Source organism: Crotalus tigris, unplaced genomic scaffold (assembly GCF_016545835.1).
Source record: "Crotalus tigris isolate CLP2741 ecotype Arizona unplaced genomic scaffold, ASM1654583v1 scf7180000018371.15429387391:27106975, whole genome shotgun sequence".
In the NCBI taxonomy this organism is placed as follows: domain Eukaryota; kingdom Metazoa; phylum Chordata; class Lepidosauria; order Squamata; family Viperidae; genus Crotalus; species Crotalus tigris.
Window position 1 is genome coordinate 22677867 of NW_024096970.1, and position 15562 is coordinate 22693428.

The 15562-nt window shown below is 35.1% G+C and overlaps 1 protein-coding gene across 3 annotated transcripts in view; it reads right to left on the reverse strand.

Annotated features, from left to right (window-relative positions):
* Positions 1 to 6613: 6613 nt before the first annotated feature.
* The window catches only part of MIPOL1 (mirror-image polydactyly 1), a 189679-nt gene continuing 180730 nt past the window's right edge, over positions 6614 to 15562 (reverse strand). For 2 of the 3 annotated variants that reach the window (XM_039351805.1, XM_039351806.1), the window contains one exon: positions 6614 to 13506. In XM_039351805.1, the coding sequence (XP_039207739.1) occupies positions 13440 to 13506 (67 nt within the window). In that variant the 3' untranslated portion in view covers positions 6614 to 13439. The remainder of the gene's footprint in view (positions 13507 to 15562) is intronic. The other variant, XR_005557736.1, reaches the window with a different exon arrangement.

The window sequence follows — 15562 nt, forward strand, 5'->3', positions numbered from 1 at the left end:
CTTCTCCTCTACTTTTTGATAGACAGAATTCTGAATTCTGCTTCATTGCCAAGGTAGAAGAGGATTTGAAAGTGTGAGTGGCTTTTCCTCCAGCCTTCTAACTTTAAGCTGACTCACACACTGGATAGCAGTGCTGCCATGTGGAAGAGCCCTTATTCTGCCAACTTCTCTTTGCAGCTGAAGCACCCTTTCCCTTTTCAACTGCCTCTTTTTCCTCTCTCTTGCCTTGGTTTCTTTAGTTGCTTTATGTCAACTGAAATGAATTCTGCTTCTTTTTTGATATATTGGAAGCTGGCCTGCCATATGCCTGCCTCTTGCTTTTATTGTTTCCATTTTCAAATCTAGAAATAACACAAAATACCTTCAGCCTGCACTTCCTATTTCTAAATTAATTTTGATTGTTTTAACTGCCTTTTTAATTTGGCATGTCTCTGAAAGCAGATTTTAACAGTTTAGACAGCAAAATCTGAAATTATCTGGCCCTAAATCCACCTTCCTAACAACCTTTGACAGATTTACAGTATAAAGTACAGAACTGTATAGTTTCCTCCAAGTTTCTTCCTTCTTCATAGACTACTGGCTTTGTATGGAAGTTCCCATTGTATGAACTCTCATAAGAATTGTCTGAGCAATTCAGTGGCTGATTTCAGTTTGAGAAGGAACAAAAAACAAAAATCAATGATGGGCTGTGAGAAATTCAGTCAAGGTTGTTAATGGGATCTCTCCCCAATTCAAAATGTCTAACAGGTAGCACAGTCTCCTCAGATCCAAACTGCTTCAAGTTATTAGTCGGGAAAAATATTTGTTTTGAAGTACTCTCCCACAAATATTTTTGCCATGAAAAAAAGCAACCTATCCTTTGTGAAATAATATAAAATGTATATGTCAGAGAAATTGTTTACAAACTATAAAGGGGCTTCACATTTATGGTGGAAATGTGAACAAGAAGGGACCTTTTATCATGCTTGGTGGGCAGGTAAAAAGCTAGACAATTTTGAATTCAAATTCATGCACTAATTCAGAGGATTTTAAAGCTAAATATACAACGGAGAGGAGAGGATTGTCATGAGATTAATGGACAAACAGTTGAAAAAAGTTATAGAGCTTTTGTTTTATAAATGATAATTGTAACAAGATTACTGTATGTACAAAGGTGAAAATATTTTGCATTACCCACAATGGAGGAATAATGAAACTTGCTAAGAAGGCTAAATTGACTTATTTGATCAAAGAAAAGACAATATCTACATTTATTATTGACTGGAAGACTCCTTATGGACTATTTGCATAAAAGAAAAAAGTGAACTTATGATTTATGGTTTTGATCATCAGAATACACTATAAAGAGAAAAGAATCAAGTAACCATAGTCTAAGAGGTAAATTTATAATAGTACTTACAAATGCTGTAAAGATAAGAAGCTGGTTATTTATATTTTTTCTTTTCTTTTGTTTCCTTCCTTGCACTTTCAGCTTTCTGATATATTTTTCTTTCTTTCTTTCTCTTATTTTATATTAGTTTTAGTTTTTACCTTCTTTTTTTAAAACTTGTAATAAAATTACTTTTAAAAGTAAATAAAATAATAGGAAAAAAAGCCACCTACCTGCAGAAAGACTGAATAGAAAGTTTTCCACTGGGATGTTAGATTTTCATGTTTATGATGTTTATAGATATATGGAGATAGATTTATTCTTGTGGTCATTATATATATATATATTTTCTGAAATGATGTAGCCTTGGGTGGGATAAGTCTGGGATGATTTCTAAATGTGTACTTTGGCTGGAAGACATGGAAAATGGTGGCCTTTTTTAAACCTTGAAATGAATTTTACTTAACAAAAGGATATAACTGAGTTAAGTAATAGGAACATCTAAAGAAGACTACATGACCAGTTTTTTGCCCGAAACATGTCACTCAGGGAGGATTTAGATAATATCTGTACAAAACCTGAAATGGCTGTGAAGAGATTTGACACTCATTAGAGAAGGGAGGGGAAAGAAAAAGAGGTTAGCTTGATGTCATACCTTATGACATTTAAAAGGAAATGAGAGTTCTATGTGTGAAGCTTTAAATGAGAAATATTCTGTCTGATGAGAGCTGTTCTTTTGACAGACAGAGCAGTGCAGACATATCATGATTATTGAAAAAGAGGACGGTCAGTCACATTGCTTACCATTGGCTGTGTGGAGTAGGCTTGAAGCCAGCCTGTGCTTGTTTATGAAAATAAGGTCTGTAAAAGGAATAATTTAATTAGACATGGGCTAAACTAGGCTTATGACAGGAAAGTTATGGTTTAGACCGACAATTCTCAAACTTTTCCTTTCTCACACAGATCACTTAAAAATGCTGATGGATGTGTCTGTATTTATAGACAAATTGTGTGAACTTAAAGATGACATCATATCATTCCACCTGTAGCATTTATGTTTCACAACAGACAGTATACTATTAACAACAGTTTTGTTGTGTAGATTTATTTGTCAGTATTAGATATGTTACCTCCTTTTCTAGCTAACAACTCCACTAAATATCAGGGCTGACACTTGTGAGTCATGAACCAAGGCTGGTTTAAGGAATCTGCCAGACCAGGCCCCCTCCTCCCATACACACAACACTAGATTAATGCTGCAGATACAGGTAGTCCTCAACTTATGACTACAATAGAGCTCAATATTACAGTTGCAAAGCAAGACAGTTGTTAAGTGAATTTTGCCCCATTTTACAACCTTTGTTGCCACAGTTGTTAAGTGAATCATTACAGTTAATTTAGTAACATGATTGTTAAGGGAATCTGGCCTCCTATTGACTTTGCTTATCAGAAGTTCGCAAAAGTAGATCACATGACCCTGGGACACTCCAGCTGTCATAAATATGAATCAGTTACCACTGTCTCAGTTTGATTACCTGGGGATACTGGAATGGTCATAGGTGTGAAAAACAGTCAAGTCATTGTAACTTCATATGGTCATTAAACAAACTGTTGTAAATCAAGGACTGAGGATGTGGTATCAATGAGGCAGGGCAATTGCATAAAATCATAAAAGCTTAATTTTGTAGTATTTCTGGTTCTTCTGCGTTCAAGGAGATTTACTTTCTAATAAATATTATTAGGATAAGCATGTTTAAAAATTAAAAAAAAATCAAATACAATGAACTTTTCTCCACAATAATAGGCTATGTTAATCTAGCCATTGTGATTTGTCAGGCAAGGTTTATGGTTCCATATGTGAGAATCTATTCAACAGTGGTATACATCACGTGTAAACTGTGACACTTTTTCAGCTGCAAGATTTTAAAAAATTACGGTTACTGTTCAATTACAACTTTAAGAAAGTCTTTTATTAGTGATTTACTGGGGGGGAAAATGTCAGCCCTTTAGAGCTCTAAAAATAGACTGACTGGGCAATCATGGGGTAACTGTGAACCTCTGAGTTTTCCCAGGCTGGGTAGGTCAGTTGATCCCCATTTTATTACATTACTCTGCATTATTCATCATAGATTCACCACCCGAATGATTTCTCAGAACACGCATGAGAACAGATAATCAAATAAACAAGTCTAGGATTGATACAACCTTTCAGCTTTTGGCTATGAAATTATTTGTGTGCGTTTGAAGTTATATCCAAGCAGGCAGGCAGTTTATTTGCTAAGTGATGCCGAGCAAACTGCTCTTGCCAAGTAACCCAAATGACCCTGTTAAGAATTGCTAATTTTATTTGCAGGAGGAAAAAAATGTGTGTGGGGGATTCTTCTAACCTATTGAAAGTTCTCAAAATCCTGCTTGCTCATGGCCTCATATTTCAGAGGGTGATTTTTATAAATAGTAGAGTGAGAACACGCCCACCATGCTGCAGAAAGAACTTGTGAAACAATAAAGCAACATCTGTGAAAGGCAAATACTGGAGAACAAAGCTCTAGACCTCCAGACATACATGTTTCAGCAGTTCCCAGACTGTTTTGTATCATGTATCTTAATTTTTGGAATTCTGTTTCAGTTGTTTTGTTTTGGAAAATGTTGGTCAACACGTCTCATTTCCAACCAAATGCTCTAGAAATATGTTCTTCATTATCTGGGTTCTGTAGTCAAAGGTTTTATTTTTTTTTCTTTTGTTTTGAATCCAGGAATGTATATTTGTACATCTGTATTTTTTGATAGATGCCATAGCAAAAACAAAATGAAGGAAAAAACCTCAATGGAGCTGAGTCAGGAATTCATTGTGTTCAGCCATAATTTGCCAAACATTTATCTGAATGTATTGTAAACAAACAGAAGCACTGATGTAACTCCAGTGACCAAAAAATGAAGAGATGAAAAAATGTAAATTTGAGTAACAATTTAGGAATTATATAAGGCAGAAAAAGATGCATTGTAATCTTGCTGTACAATTAGCATCAGGTCCTATGCCCCTGAGGGAAAATGAGATATATACAAAAAAAAAAAAAAAAAATACACATGCATGCATACACTACTAAAAGTCTCACTGTATTTGTCTTTTTGTATACTTTAACCAAATGGTACATTATACTGGAATAATTTCTGAATGAAGATATCTCAAATCCGTTAACTTAAAGAATGCATAAAAAAAAAATCCAGCAGCCATTGTTACTGTGGAATTCAAATTTTCATAATGATCAGACTACTGTTATTTGCAAAGTTTGGTTGTTGTAGAATTCCTGTAGTCATGAGATCATGATTTCTGACATTCCCTGCTAGCGTCCCACAAGCAAAGTAAGAGGCAAAGCTAGTAAGAATTCAGAAGTTGCTTCTGTCAAAGCAATAGCATTATGATCCAAGAAAAAGTAATGTTCATTCTGGTCATATCAAAGTGTATTACCTTACTCTCAAAGGATGATCCAACAGGTCATAGGTTATCTAGTAATAAATAAAACTGAGCAAAATCAAATCCATGCACAGATTTCCATGTCTGCAAATAGCCCATGCTACATAGCCTCATTAATTAATGCTAGGGACATCTGTTTATGGCAGTGTTGCCAAAGTATTGCAAAAGCAGGGCTCTTTTTTTGCCTCCAAGCAAGAGGTCCAATTACCTGGATTAACTTTTGCTGAATGTGAAAGCAAAACTTTTACTGAAGAGTAGGGATCAGTACTTGGAGTTATGTTGTATCTACCTATTTATCTACTTACCTACAAGGTCAACTCTTAGCAACCACATAAGTGGACTTTCTCCAGGATGATCTGTCCCCAACCTGATCAGGTTTTCCAACTCTTCACTGTTATGTCAATTCAGCTACTTTGCTGCTGACAGTTCTCTTTTCTCTCCCCCTCCTTTTCCTGCCATCATAGACTTCTCAAAAAGATATCAATCTCCATACAACATGTCCTAAACTTGGTAATTTGAACCTGGTCCTTTATATCTTGAATGAGAATATATATATTGATTTGTCCTATAATCTATCTGTTGATTTTATTAGTTATTCATGGTATTCTCAGGAGATTGTCCAAAACTTGGGTTCAAAAGCATTAATACTCTTTCGATCCTGTCTCTTCAAAGTTCAACTTCACTTTCATAGAGTGTCACAGGAAAACTATTGCTTGCACCATTTTGATCTTTTTAGGTGCAGATATTGTGATGGTATCTGAATATCTTTTCAAGTCCATGGTATATTCCTGATGGCTGATTTCCTTATAATTTTTTGCTAAACCACACTCTTTATTGTCAGTTTTAAGACTGGCTGCTATCCCTTTGACATTAGTTTGCCTTTCTTATTTTTAATCATTATCTTATTTTTTTTACTATACTGTTCGCAGATATTTACATTTTTGGGTAACAGAGTAGTGTTGGGTAACAGAGTTGTTAGCAGAGGTTATTGATGTTTTTTGTTCCAGTTTTAAAAACCCACACCATCTTCTTCAAATTGAAGCTGCAATATGTATTAAGGATATAGGTTGAATAAATAAGGGTAGAGTATATTGCTTTGCCTTACTTTTTGCTCACTCAAAGCTCTATGTCTACTGTCCAACAGCCTTACCAAGTTTAATGGAAGCATTTAAAAAAGAAGTCTGAGAAAAATCTTAGCATATAGGTAGGGTTACATTGGCGAAATGCCTTTAAGGATTTAAAAGGCAACTGAAAATGTACTAATATCCAATGTAACTGGCACATAATTGGCATGTGAATATAAAATATACTCTAGAGAACCAAGATGTAAGGAAATTGGTACTTATTCATGATGTGGGAAGTAATGGTATGTTCTGTGCAATACGTTAAGGTTTCTTTTTGTTTCACAGCTGAGTCAAAGTTGATCTTAATAAATGTAATTCTCCCTTTGTGTCATTACTGCCTCACAAATGCCCAACAGAAGGTGTCAGAAGTGAAGCTGAATTCCTATGCAGAATGATGAGATACTAAAGAGCCACATTTGGCAACGAACCTCTGCTATATGTTAAAAGAAAAAAATATGAGAGTTACTGCAGTGTTAGATCACAGAAGTCAGTAGAAGGCGAGAAAGACAATTGCACCATTACTGACAGCTATGAGATAATTAATTGATTAATTATTTTTAATCTACCAGCTGAAAGACTTTTGACAATCTCAACAATAAAACATCAGATTTCAAAAGGGAAGGAGGGGCATTAAGGAAAAAAATGAAATGCTCATACCAAACCAAAGCTATTTATTAGGGCACATAAATAAACTTTTACTTTGCCATGATACAAAGACAAACAAACAAAAAAACCTACAACAAAATGGATGAAAATTGTTAAAGAAATAGTTACAACACAGCAATGGGAAGAATTACAGAGTAAATCTGTAAAATTTACATCAAATTATAAAGCAAAATTGTTGCAAAATATTCTACAGATGCTATACAACTTCCAGCAATAATATCTATGATAGATAAATCATACAGTAATAAATGCTGAAAATACCATGAAATAGAAGGAACATTTTGTCACATGTGCTGCTCATGTAAAAACTCCAAAAGTACTAGAAAGACATACAGAAAACTAAACTCTGAAATGAAATCGCAATTTTTCTTACTAGATATTATCTTATAAAACTCAATGAGAAACATAATTTAATGAGATATATGCTTACAGCAGTGAGAATAAATTTTAGTCAACACTGGAAGAAAGATACAATTCTGTTAATGACTGATTGGGAACTTAAATTTGGAGAATATGCCATAATGGCAGAACTATATCATATATACACAATAGAAGTCAACCAATTTAAGCAAGAATAGTTGCCATGCATACAATGCATCATGTGGCATAACAAATATAATCGCTTACAGTCTCCCTTCTAAGGGGGCCTAAATGTCTACAAATATTGTAAATAGGCACATATATAAAAAGAAAAAGATTATACAGAACTAATAGTTTTTTTCTATTTCTGGTAGTTATCTATTTTTTCAATATGTGTACCTGCACACATGCATAGAGTAATAGTACAATGAATACCTTAACAGTAAGCTTAAGTCTGAAACCTTTATCATACAACAAAGATTTGATGTGATCTGAGTAGGTTTTTTTTAAATATTATACACAATTCTGGATGAAAAAGTCAAATATTTTATGTCTGTAATATATTTTAAAATGTAATTAATATTGATAGAAACTGTGATCCTGAAATAATATTAATGGCATTGAGTGGAGCCATTCAATGAAGCCTCCCAGATGACCACAAATTGCAAAGCCACCAAAGCAGATGAAGTTCTTGAGGATTGTGAATTAGTTCAAAAAAATGTACAGAAGCAGACAATACCTGGTTTGTCTTGCCTGCGCTTTCAGAATAAAATGGTGTGTTTCTCAAGGTTAGGCCATCGTCATATCTCATTTACTACAACCCCAATTTAGCTCATCTACACAAAGATCATGCAGGAATTGAGAAGTAAAAAAAAAACAAAAAACGTGCTAGAGACACTCTCTACTGGCTTGCCATGAACTCTGACACTTAAGTGTGGATTGTTCATTGCAAGATTTGTCAGATATATCACTCCCACTTATCAGTAGAATTCTTCTAAGATAAGGATTTTCCTTTAGCCCTATGGGAAAAGGTAGGCATTGAATGGTTCACCTAATATGATAACAACTATGTTGAGATAATGGGTTGCTTTTCAAATTATCCAGAAGTAGCTGATTATTAAACACATCAATACTATGTTTGTTAGACATGGCATACCATAAGTTGTAAATATAATAAACCATAATTTGCAGGTATTAAATTTTAAAAATTTGCCACAGCGTACAGATTGAAACATGTGACCTGAAGCACCAACCATCCAGAATCATATGGATTTTTGGAAACTGTGAGGATTGTCAAGATTCTATTCAGAAATGCTAACAATGGGGAAAATACATTATAGATACATTATAGGGATATCTTCTTTATAATATGGAAAGTCCCCACTCAGGCTTCTTTTGGAAAAAAACATACTAACACAGCTTTTTATGATAGATCCATAGAAGCCCAAAAGGACTTTGTGGTATTGAGCAAAATATTCCAAGTCACACAAACACAAAGAGACACAACAAGGGAGCTCTTTGTCTCTGTTCCTGAGCAGATAGTCTATAATAATAGGGACTTTAAACCGAAATGATATTACAGAGCTTCCTGGGATGCTATTGGTTCCAAACAGAATCAGAACAAATTCTTTGACATAATCAAAGACATCTTCAATTTCTGTCCAGAAATAGACTCAGAAAGCTTAGAACAAGTATCAACTAAAGGTATCAAAAGGTACACAGATTCTACTTTGTATGTTAGATACAGAAGATGGATAAGAAGCTGAACAGAGTTTTCAATGCTGTATAACTTATTTATTTAGAAAGAGAGGGATGTGAGAAAAAAAAGACATAAATACGTTGAAGGGTTATCCAGATAAAAATAAACAATCATAAGAGAGCAGAAATTTGATTTAATACCTGGATAACTGGTCATAATTCTGATTAATGTACTTTAGAATATTTTATCTCTATTTTTATTATAGTATTTATATTTTAAGGTTTTTTCCCCTTATGTATAGTATGCCAACACATATTCTTTTGTCTTCTTTGGGGGGTATATTTCTTTTCTTTTGTTGATGTGTAAATGGTTCTTATGTTTGGAGGAAGAAAGTATAGGCCAGAGAAAAAGAAATCTAGACCAGCAATATAGGATTTAAATTCCCTCATTTCTAATTTTTATAGTTAATACTGATTCTTCTTTATGCAGTGACAATCCTTTACATTGAATTGTTTTTTAAAGCCACCTTTTCAAAGACTATTTTAATAAAAGGATTACGATCTACAAAAGGGTAAGAGACAGGTAACCTGAGATTCAATTTTGGAACGAATACTCCTGGTTCAAATGTGCAGGCTTGAACTTAACAAATGTTTAAAATATTTGAGTTTTTTAAATCCTGCCAAAATAAACCACATCTTTTCTAAAGACTACATATTTAGCTAGGCACTGGCAATGTAAATCATTCAACCATTCCAACTATTTGTTTAAAAGCCTCATAGAACATGTGCAGCTTCAACAAAACTGAAGAATTTAAAGTCTAGACTATTCAAAATTACAAACTGACTTTCAAAGTAAGACAAGCCAGAAGTTTTTGAGTATTCATTATAACTTTACAAATAAGAGTGTATTTTACCCATATAAACACACATACATTGAATAGCCCTAATATAGCAATTCAATCTTCTCAAGGTCTTCAATTTAGAGTCAAAAGAATTAAAGAATTAAGAATTATTAAAACAGTTTTAACTGCAGCACTATTTCAGTTGCTAGATATGTACATTTTATATATGGACTAGATGTCAGTCTCCTATTGATTTGGGATCTGAACTCAAGGTGTGGAGTAGATAATCAAGGAGAATTCCCTATTTGCAGGTTGAATCTCAATCCACACTATGCTTCATTGTCCACCTTCAGAGCCATGATTACCAGCTTTTCCACTGAAGCAGATAAAGAGAAATGAGGCATCTAGTCCCAATAAAGCCCATTTCTGAAATTCTCCAATTATCTCCTCTCACATTATTTACTAAGGACCAAAGCAATAACATATCCAAACAAGCCCCATATTTTCAAAGTAGTTTTGATTCTTTTCCACAATATTTCTTGGACTGATATACTTTGTTCAGTTATGTCGCAAAATATTGTTTTATTGGGAGTATATATTGAACTATGGACTTCCCCAATGAAGCAGATTTTGTTGTCCCTTTGCCTAAGAAAAACGTGGTTGCTAATCAGCCCCAATAATATAAGTGTTAAGCTGATTCAGAGTCACAGTCCATATGGCTCAACTTACATAACACTGTGGCACCTGCATCACAATCAGTGGAAAAAGCACTACTATCTATGAGAACTTCCTTAATTCAATGCATCCAGATTCATTCAATCCCTTAATTCCTAACCAGCATTATAGGAGATAGCACTAGCACTAGCTCTCAGATTTATATACTGCTTCATAGTGCTCTACAGCCTGCTTTAAAGGGTTTTACAGAGTCAGCATATTGCCCCCAACAATCTGGATCTTCATTTTATTTTTACCGATCTCGGAAGGATGGAAGGCCGAGTCAACCTTGAGCCAGGAAGAATCGAACTGCTGGCAGTCAGCAGATTTAAAGCCTGCAATATTGCATTCTAACCACTGTGCTACCACGGCTCTGGGTGGTGAACCTCTGAGATGAGGTTCAAAAGCTCTGGGGAGTACCAAATTGGGAAAAGTTGATCTAAAGGACATTCCAGATTGGGTACAGCTGGTTTCACCAGCAGATTAAAAATATTTAGAATGATTAGAAAGTAACAACTTCAAAGAGAAACCCAAGACCCTATATGTTTAGGCTGAGTAAGCATTTGATATGCTGTATACCCAGTGCTCTCCTTGAAGATGTAAGAGGACATCAGGATTGAGAGATAGGGTTTTTATTGTACAAATTAGCATGGTCATATAATGATTTGGGGCTGCATAGGGAACATTGTTGGATAGGTAAAGGTCCTCGGTTGTTCTCTGTTCAAGTTGACTTGTTGCAATATAGTTAATTAGTAAGGGCTTAGGGAAAGCTTACCATGAATCTAATTACAGTGCTGAAAAGCTTTAATGACATTCTTACTCTGAAATGTGATGCTATTTACATATTTTACCATGACATGACCATGGATGGCTCACAGCTCACTGTGGAATCCCACAGAAAAATACACAATATCTCTATGTAGCACTGAAGTAATAGTAACACTACACACAGTGGTAGTTAAATTTGTTATCTTTGCCAGTGGGGTAGTGATGATAGGAAAAGTATCTTCCTTTGAACTTTGAAAAAAGGAAAATCATTTTCAGTGCAAAATTAGAAATAGTCTCACAAATTCTATTCAAACCAGGTAACTTAAGTCAATTTGGGCTCAGTGTCATCATGCTATAGCTATAAGACGGTTGTGAGAGAGAATGAGGAGCTGAATCAGAGGTGTAAGTCAGAGCTGAGGAACTGGTGTCACACCTATTAGAGAATGAAGTTGTTTCCTTACGGTAGGAGTTGTAGGGAGCTGTTTCCAAGAGACTGGAAGAATGGTGTAGCTAGGTTTGGATTTTTTGATTGAAATTTTGGCTCCTATAATAGCCACCCAGAAAATGGCATGCAATGGGACAGTAATGAACTTACTCTTTAGCTACCCACTGGAACCTCCTGAATTTTGGCTCTGAAGTCCAACCATATCTATAATATTGCTTCCAACATCTTTTGGTTCCTCTTTTCCTCTTAAAATAAACCAAAATGTTTAAAAATACTATTCATTTATATTATGGTTCACTGCAGAGTCAGCTGGATGTTCAGACTGGATTCGGCATTTTTATCACCTATCAAGACCTGAGAGATGTAGATGGTGTTTGATGGTGTTATTTTCACAGGATGTAAGCTGTTCCAAGCAAAGCTGCCTTTTGCAATTGACTGATAGTGATTTTGTCAATGCCGATGGTGTTCAGGTGATGCCTCAGATGCTTTGTAATTGCACTTATTACTATTATCTTTGCTTTCATTTGCTTACAAATATAGCAAAAAGGCATCAAACTAAAGATCCCTGCTGCTATTAACTTTAGCAGGGCACCTGGGTAAGGATATATTTATTAAAGTAAAAAAATAAAAATGTATTTATGGAAGGAATAAGCAACCTATATTCTTTGATATAACAGTGTATTTTCCAAGGCATTAGGATCCAATAGAGAGTCCCCTTTTGGTTGTTTCTTGCATACTTGGTCACCATATTATATTTTATATTTTGTATGGATGGTAGTTCTTTTTAAAAATTTACTGTTTTTTATGCCTTACACTGTCCAGAATCACACTGTTTGAGTTGGATAGACTTATACATCTTAAAAACTATGCAGAAGATTTTATAAAGTTTTACAACAAAAGTGAAAGTTGAAGATGAAATCACTGGATTTTTAAAAACATATTTATTCTATTTCTCCTTCAAGAATAACCATGTTAGTTTGATCTGTACAGTGCATAGAACAGTCATTAATATAATGAATATCTGCTGTTTTACAACTTCATATCTTCCAAGTTATTTGGGGGAATAAATGTTTCATTTTACTTTTTAGAGCAATTTGCATTTCTTAAGATTCATGATAGTGTCTGAAATGGTGTAGAGTATACAGTACTTACATGTGTCATTGATTTTCATCTGTCAACCTTAAGTATAATTAAACTGCTATTTTATTTTATTTTTTTATTAATTTAGGCAAACAACAACCATATAAAATATTCAAAATAAACAAACAACCCAGCATATATGCCCCTGTCTGGCAGGTGAATATTCTCATTTACTCACAGAGCACTGATAGAAAATCAATATACCTTAGGACAGGAATGTCAAACTGCTGTCCCGCGGCCCGAATGCGTTATGCCGAAATCGCGGCCACCCCAGCTCCAGCAATGAGGAAAAAGTCACGATACGCCGTGACACGTCACGTGACGTTGGGAGTTTGACATCCCTGCATTAGGAGGTAATATGACAATTGACAGCATATTAGCAATATATAATTTTTCTTCTGGGTTTCCCTTTTTAATTAGAAGCATCTTACATTTAAGCATCTTTTGCCAATTTTAAAAATTTCTACTCAATTCAGGGAATGTAAGAGCTTAGGAACACTCTATAGTATTTTGTACTGTAAATTAGAAATAAACAGCAAGAACTCCATAAAGAACAATTGACCATTAAACACAGTCTCGCAGACAACCGCACGGTTCACTAAATGTATCAAAATAGATCTGCTACAAAAGTAAATTTGACCAAATACCTTTGGATAAATCTCAGATCTCAGCAGCCAAGTGGTTAAACATTTATGATTTGATTTTATCTCAGCTTGGAATGTCGTTGGAGTGTCCCACTTCTAACAACTGTTTGCTAAGTTAAAGCTCTAATGTTTACATAGCACTGAATGAAGCAGCCTGGTCTCCAGATGTGAATGCTTCCTTAGACTGGTGCTTTCTATCAGATCACCATCCTAATGGACCCTGCTCCAATCTTCTTCCTTAGGACGTCCACCAGTCTTTGCAATCTGGAATGGGGAGGAGGGGGAAAGGAAGAAAAGGAAACTAATATTAGGAATGTCCTGACTGAAAAGAGACAGTGTTTGCTCTAGACCAATACAACCCAGGGGTGGTCATAGAAAAAACAAAGCATTACTGTAACTGAGACAGGCTCCCAAGGCAGAATGCAGACAATTTGTAAGAAACTTTTCACCTACAATTCAGCCTTGTCACAGTCAGAAGAGGGTGTTAATTCATCTACCACTCTGTGACAAACAAATATCTCAGGCAGCCATGTCTCCAGGTTTACACAGTATTCTGATACTTTGTGTGTGAAGCTTCTTGTAGAGATGCCATTACACAAGCAACAATGTCAAAATTCATAGTATTTGTACGTGGAAGGGAATACGTAAGTATAAACCTGTTGCCCTGATGATGGATTTTCTAACATGGAACATCTAATTAATATTAGCAATTAACATATACATTTTCATTTCTGCTTCAACTGCATATGAGCTTTAATTGGATGCTCTCTGATCATTTACATCTTCCCATGCATGCTTATGTAAAATGGCATTTGCAAATGTGTTTGATAATTATACTTTTACACTGTTCAGTAAGAAGAATTTGGTGGAGAGTGTTGAATAGCTAAAACCCTATAGATGGCACAATAGTTGAAGTGCAATATTGCAGGCAAACTCTGCCCACAGCTTGGAGTTCGATTCTGATGGGGCTCAAGGTGATTCAACTTTCCATCCTTCCAAGGTTGGTAAAATGAGGACCCAGATTTTGGGGGCAATATGTAAATACTACTTCTACATTGTAAACCATTCAGAGAGTGCTGTAAAGTGCTATGGAGTGGTATACAAACCTAAATGCAATTGGTATTGCTATAGGGTTACAGTTTCTTTCCACCGCCTATCATTAGCCTTCTCTAACTTGATACTCTTTGGATGGGGCAATACTTACCAGGAATGATGGAAGCTGAAATCCAACATCTTTGGAAAGCAACATGAGGTGAATATTATTCTACTATAGTGTTTCTCAATCTTGGCCACGTTAAGAGGTGTGGACTTCAACTCCCAGAATTCCCCAGCTGGCTATGCTCTTAAAATGGCCAAAGTTGAGAAACACTGTCCTACTATAGATATTGATCTATCTTGTTGCCCATTCTTACCATAGATTTTTCATTCAACTTCTAATACTATAAGGAAAAGAGCAGTTGCATTTTCATTCAGCTTGCTTTCAGTTCTTGGTTATTTATTTATTTAGGTGCTTTTAAGTCTTCGGATAACTGACAGGTTCATGCAGTTCTTTTTGGAAACATTTTTTGGAAGTGGTTTGACACTGCTTTCTTCCTAGGACTGACAGAAAGTGATTGGCCCTAAGTTACCGTCTCAGGATGGAGATCTACCGGTATGTATCTCACATCTGATGAAAGCAGATACAAAACTATTTGTGTCCCAACATTTGATGAAGTTATGACACATATTTCATCATTTTTTCTTTGCAGATTCCCATATTCCCAAATGCAGTAATACAACCAATTATTTTTAAGAACATACAGTATATGGTTTTCTTTTGAATACTCAGATCTATAGTACGTCATTGTTGCTACCGCAGTTCCTTCAAAAATCTTTGCATGATCTTTCTTGCCTTCATTATGATGTATATGAGTATTTTGCATAGTGATGAAGAATATGTAAATGATACAAGCACCTGAGTCTACCTATCTATGAGATTCTCAGCCATTCAGGTCGTGGTTGCCTCAAAGGTGCTTTTTTTCAAAAGGCAACTGGACTTTGTTTTTCTTGAAGATGTTTCACCTCTCATCCAAGAAGCTTCTTGATTATGAAGCAGAACGTCTTCAAGGAAAAACAAAGAAATCTAGTTGCCTTTTGAAAAAAAGCATCTTTGGGACATGAGTCTACCCTTTAGCATTTATCTACTTTTTGATGCATCAGCAGACAAGGGCTCTTCATGATCTCTGGTAAAAGGCTTTTGCAACTATTTCATCTGAAATGACTGGTAAGTGCTTGATGTCTTTAGCAGGCACAGCAAACGATGGACAAAGTAGTGATAAGA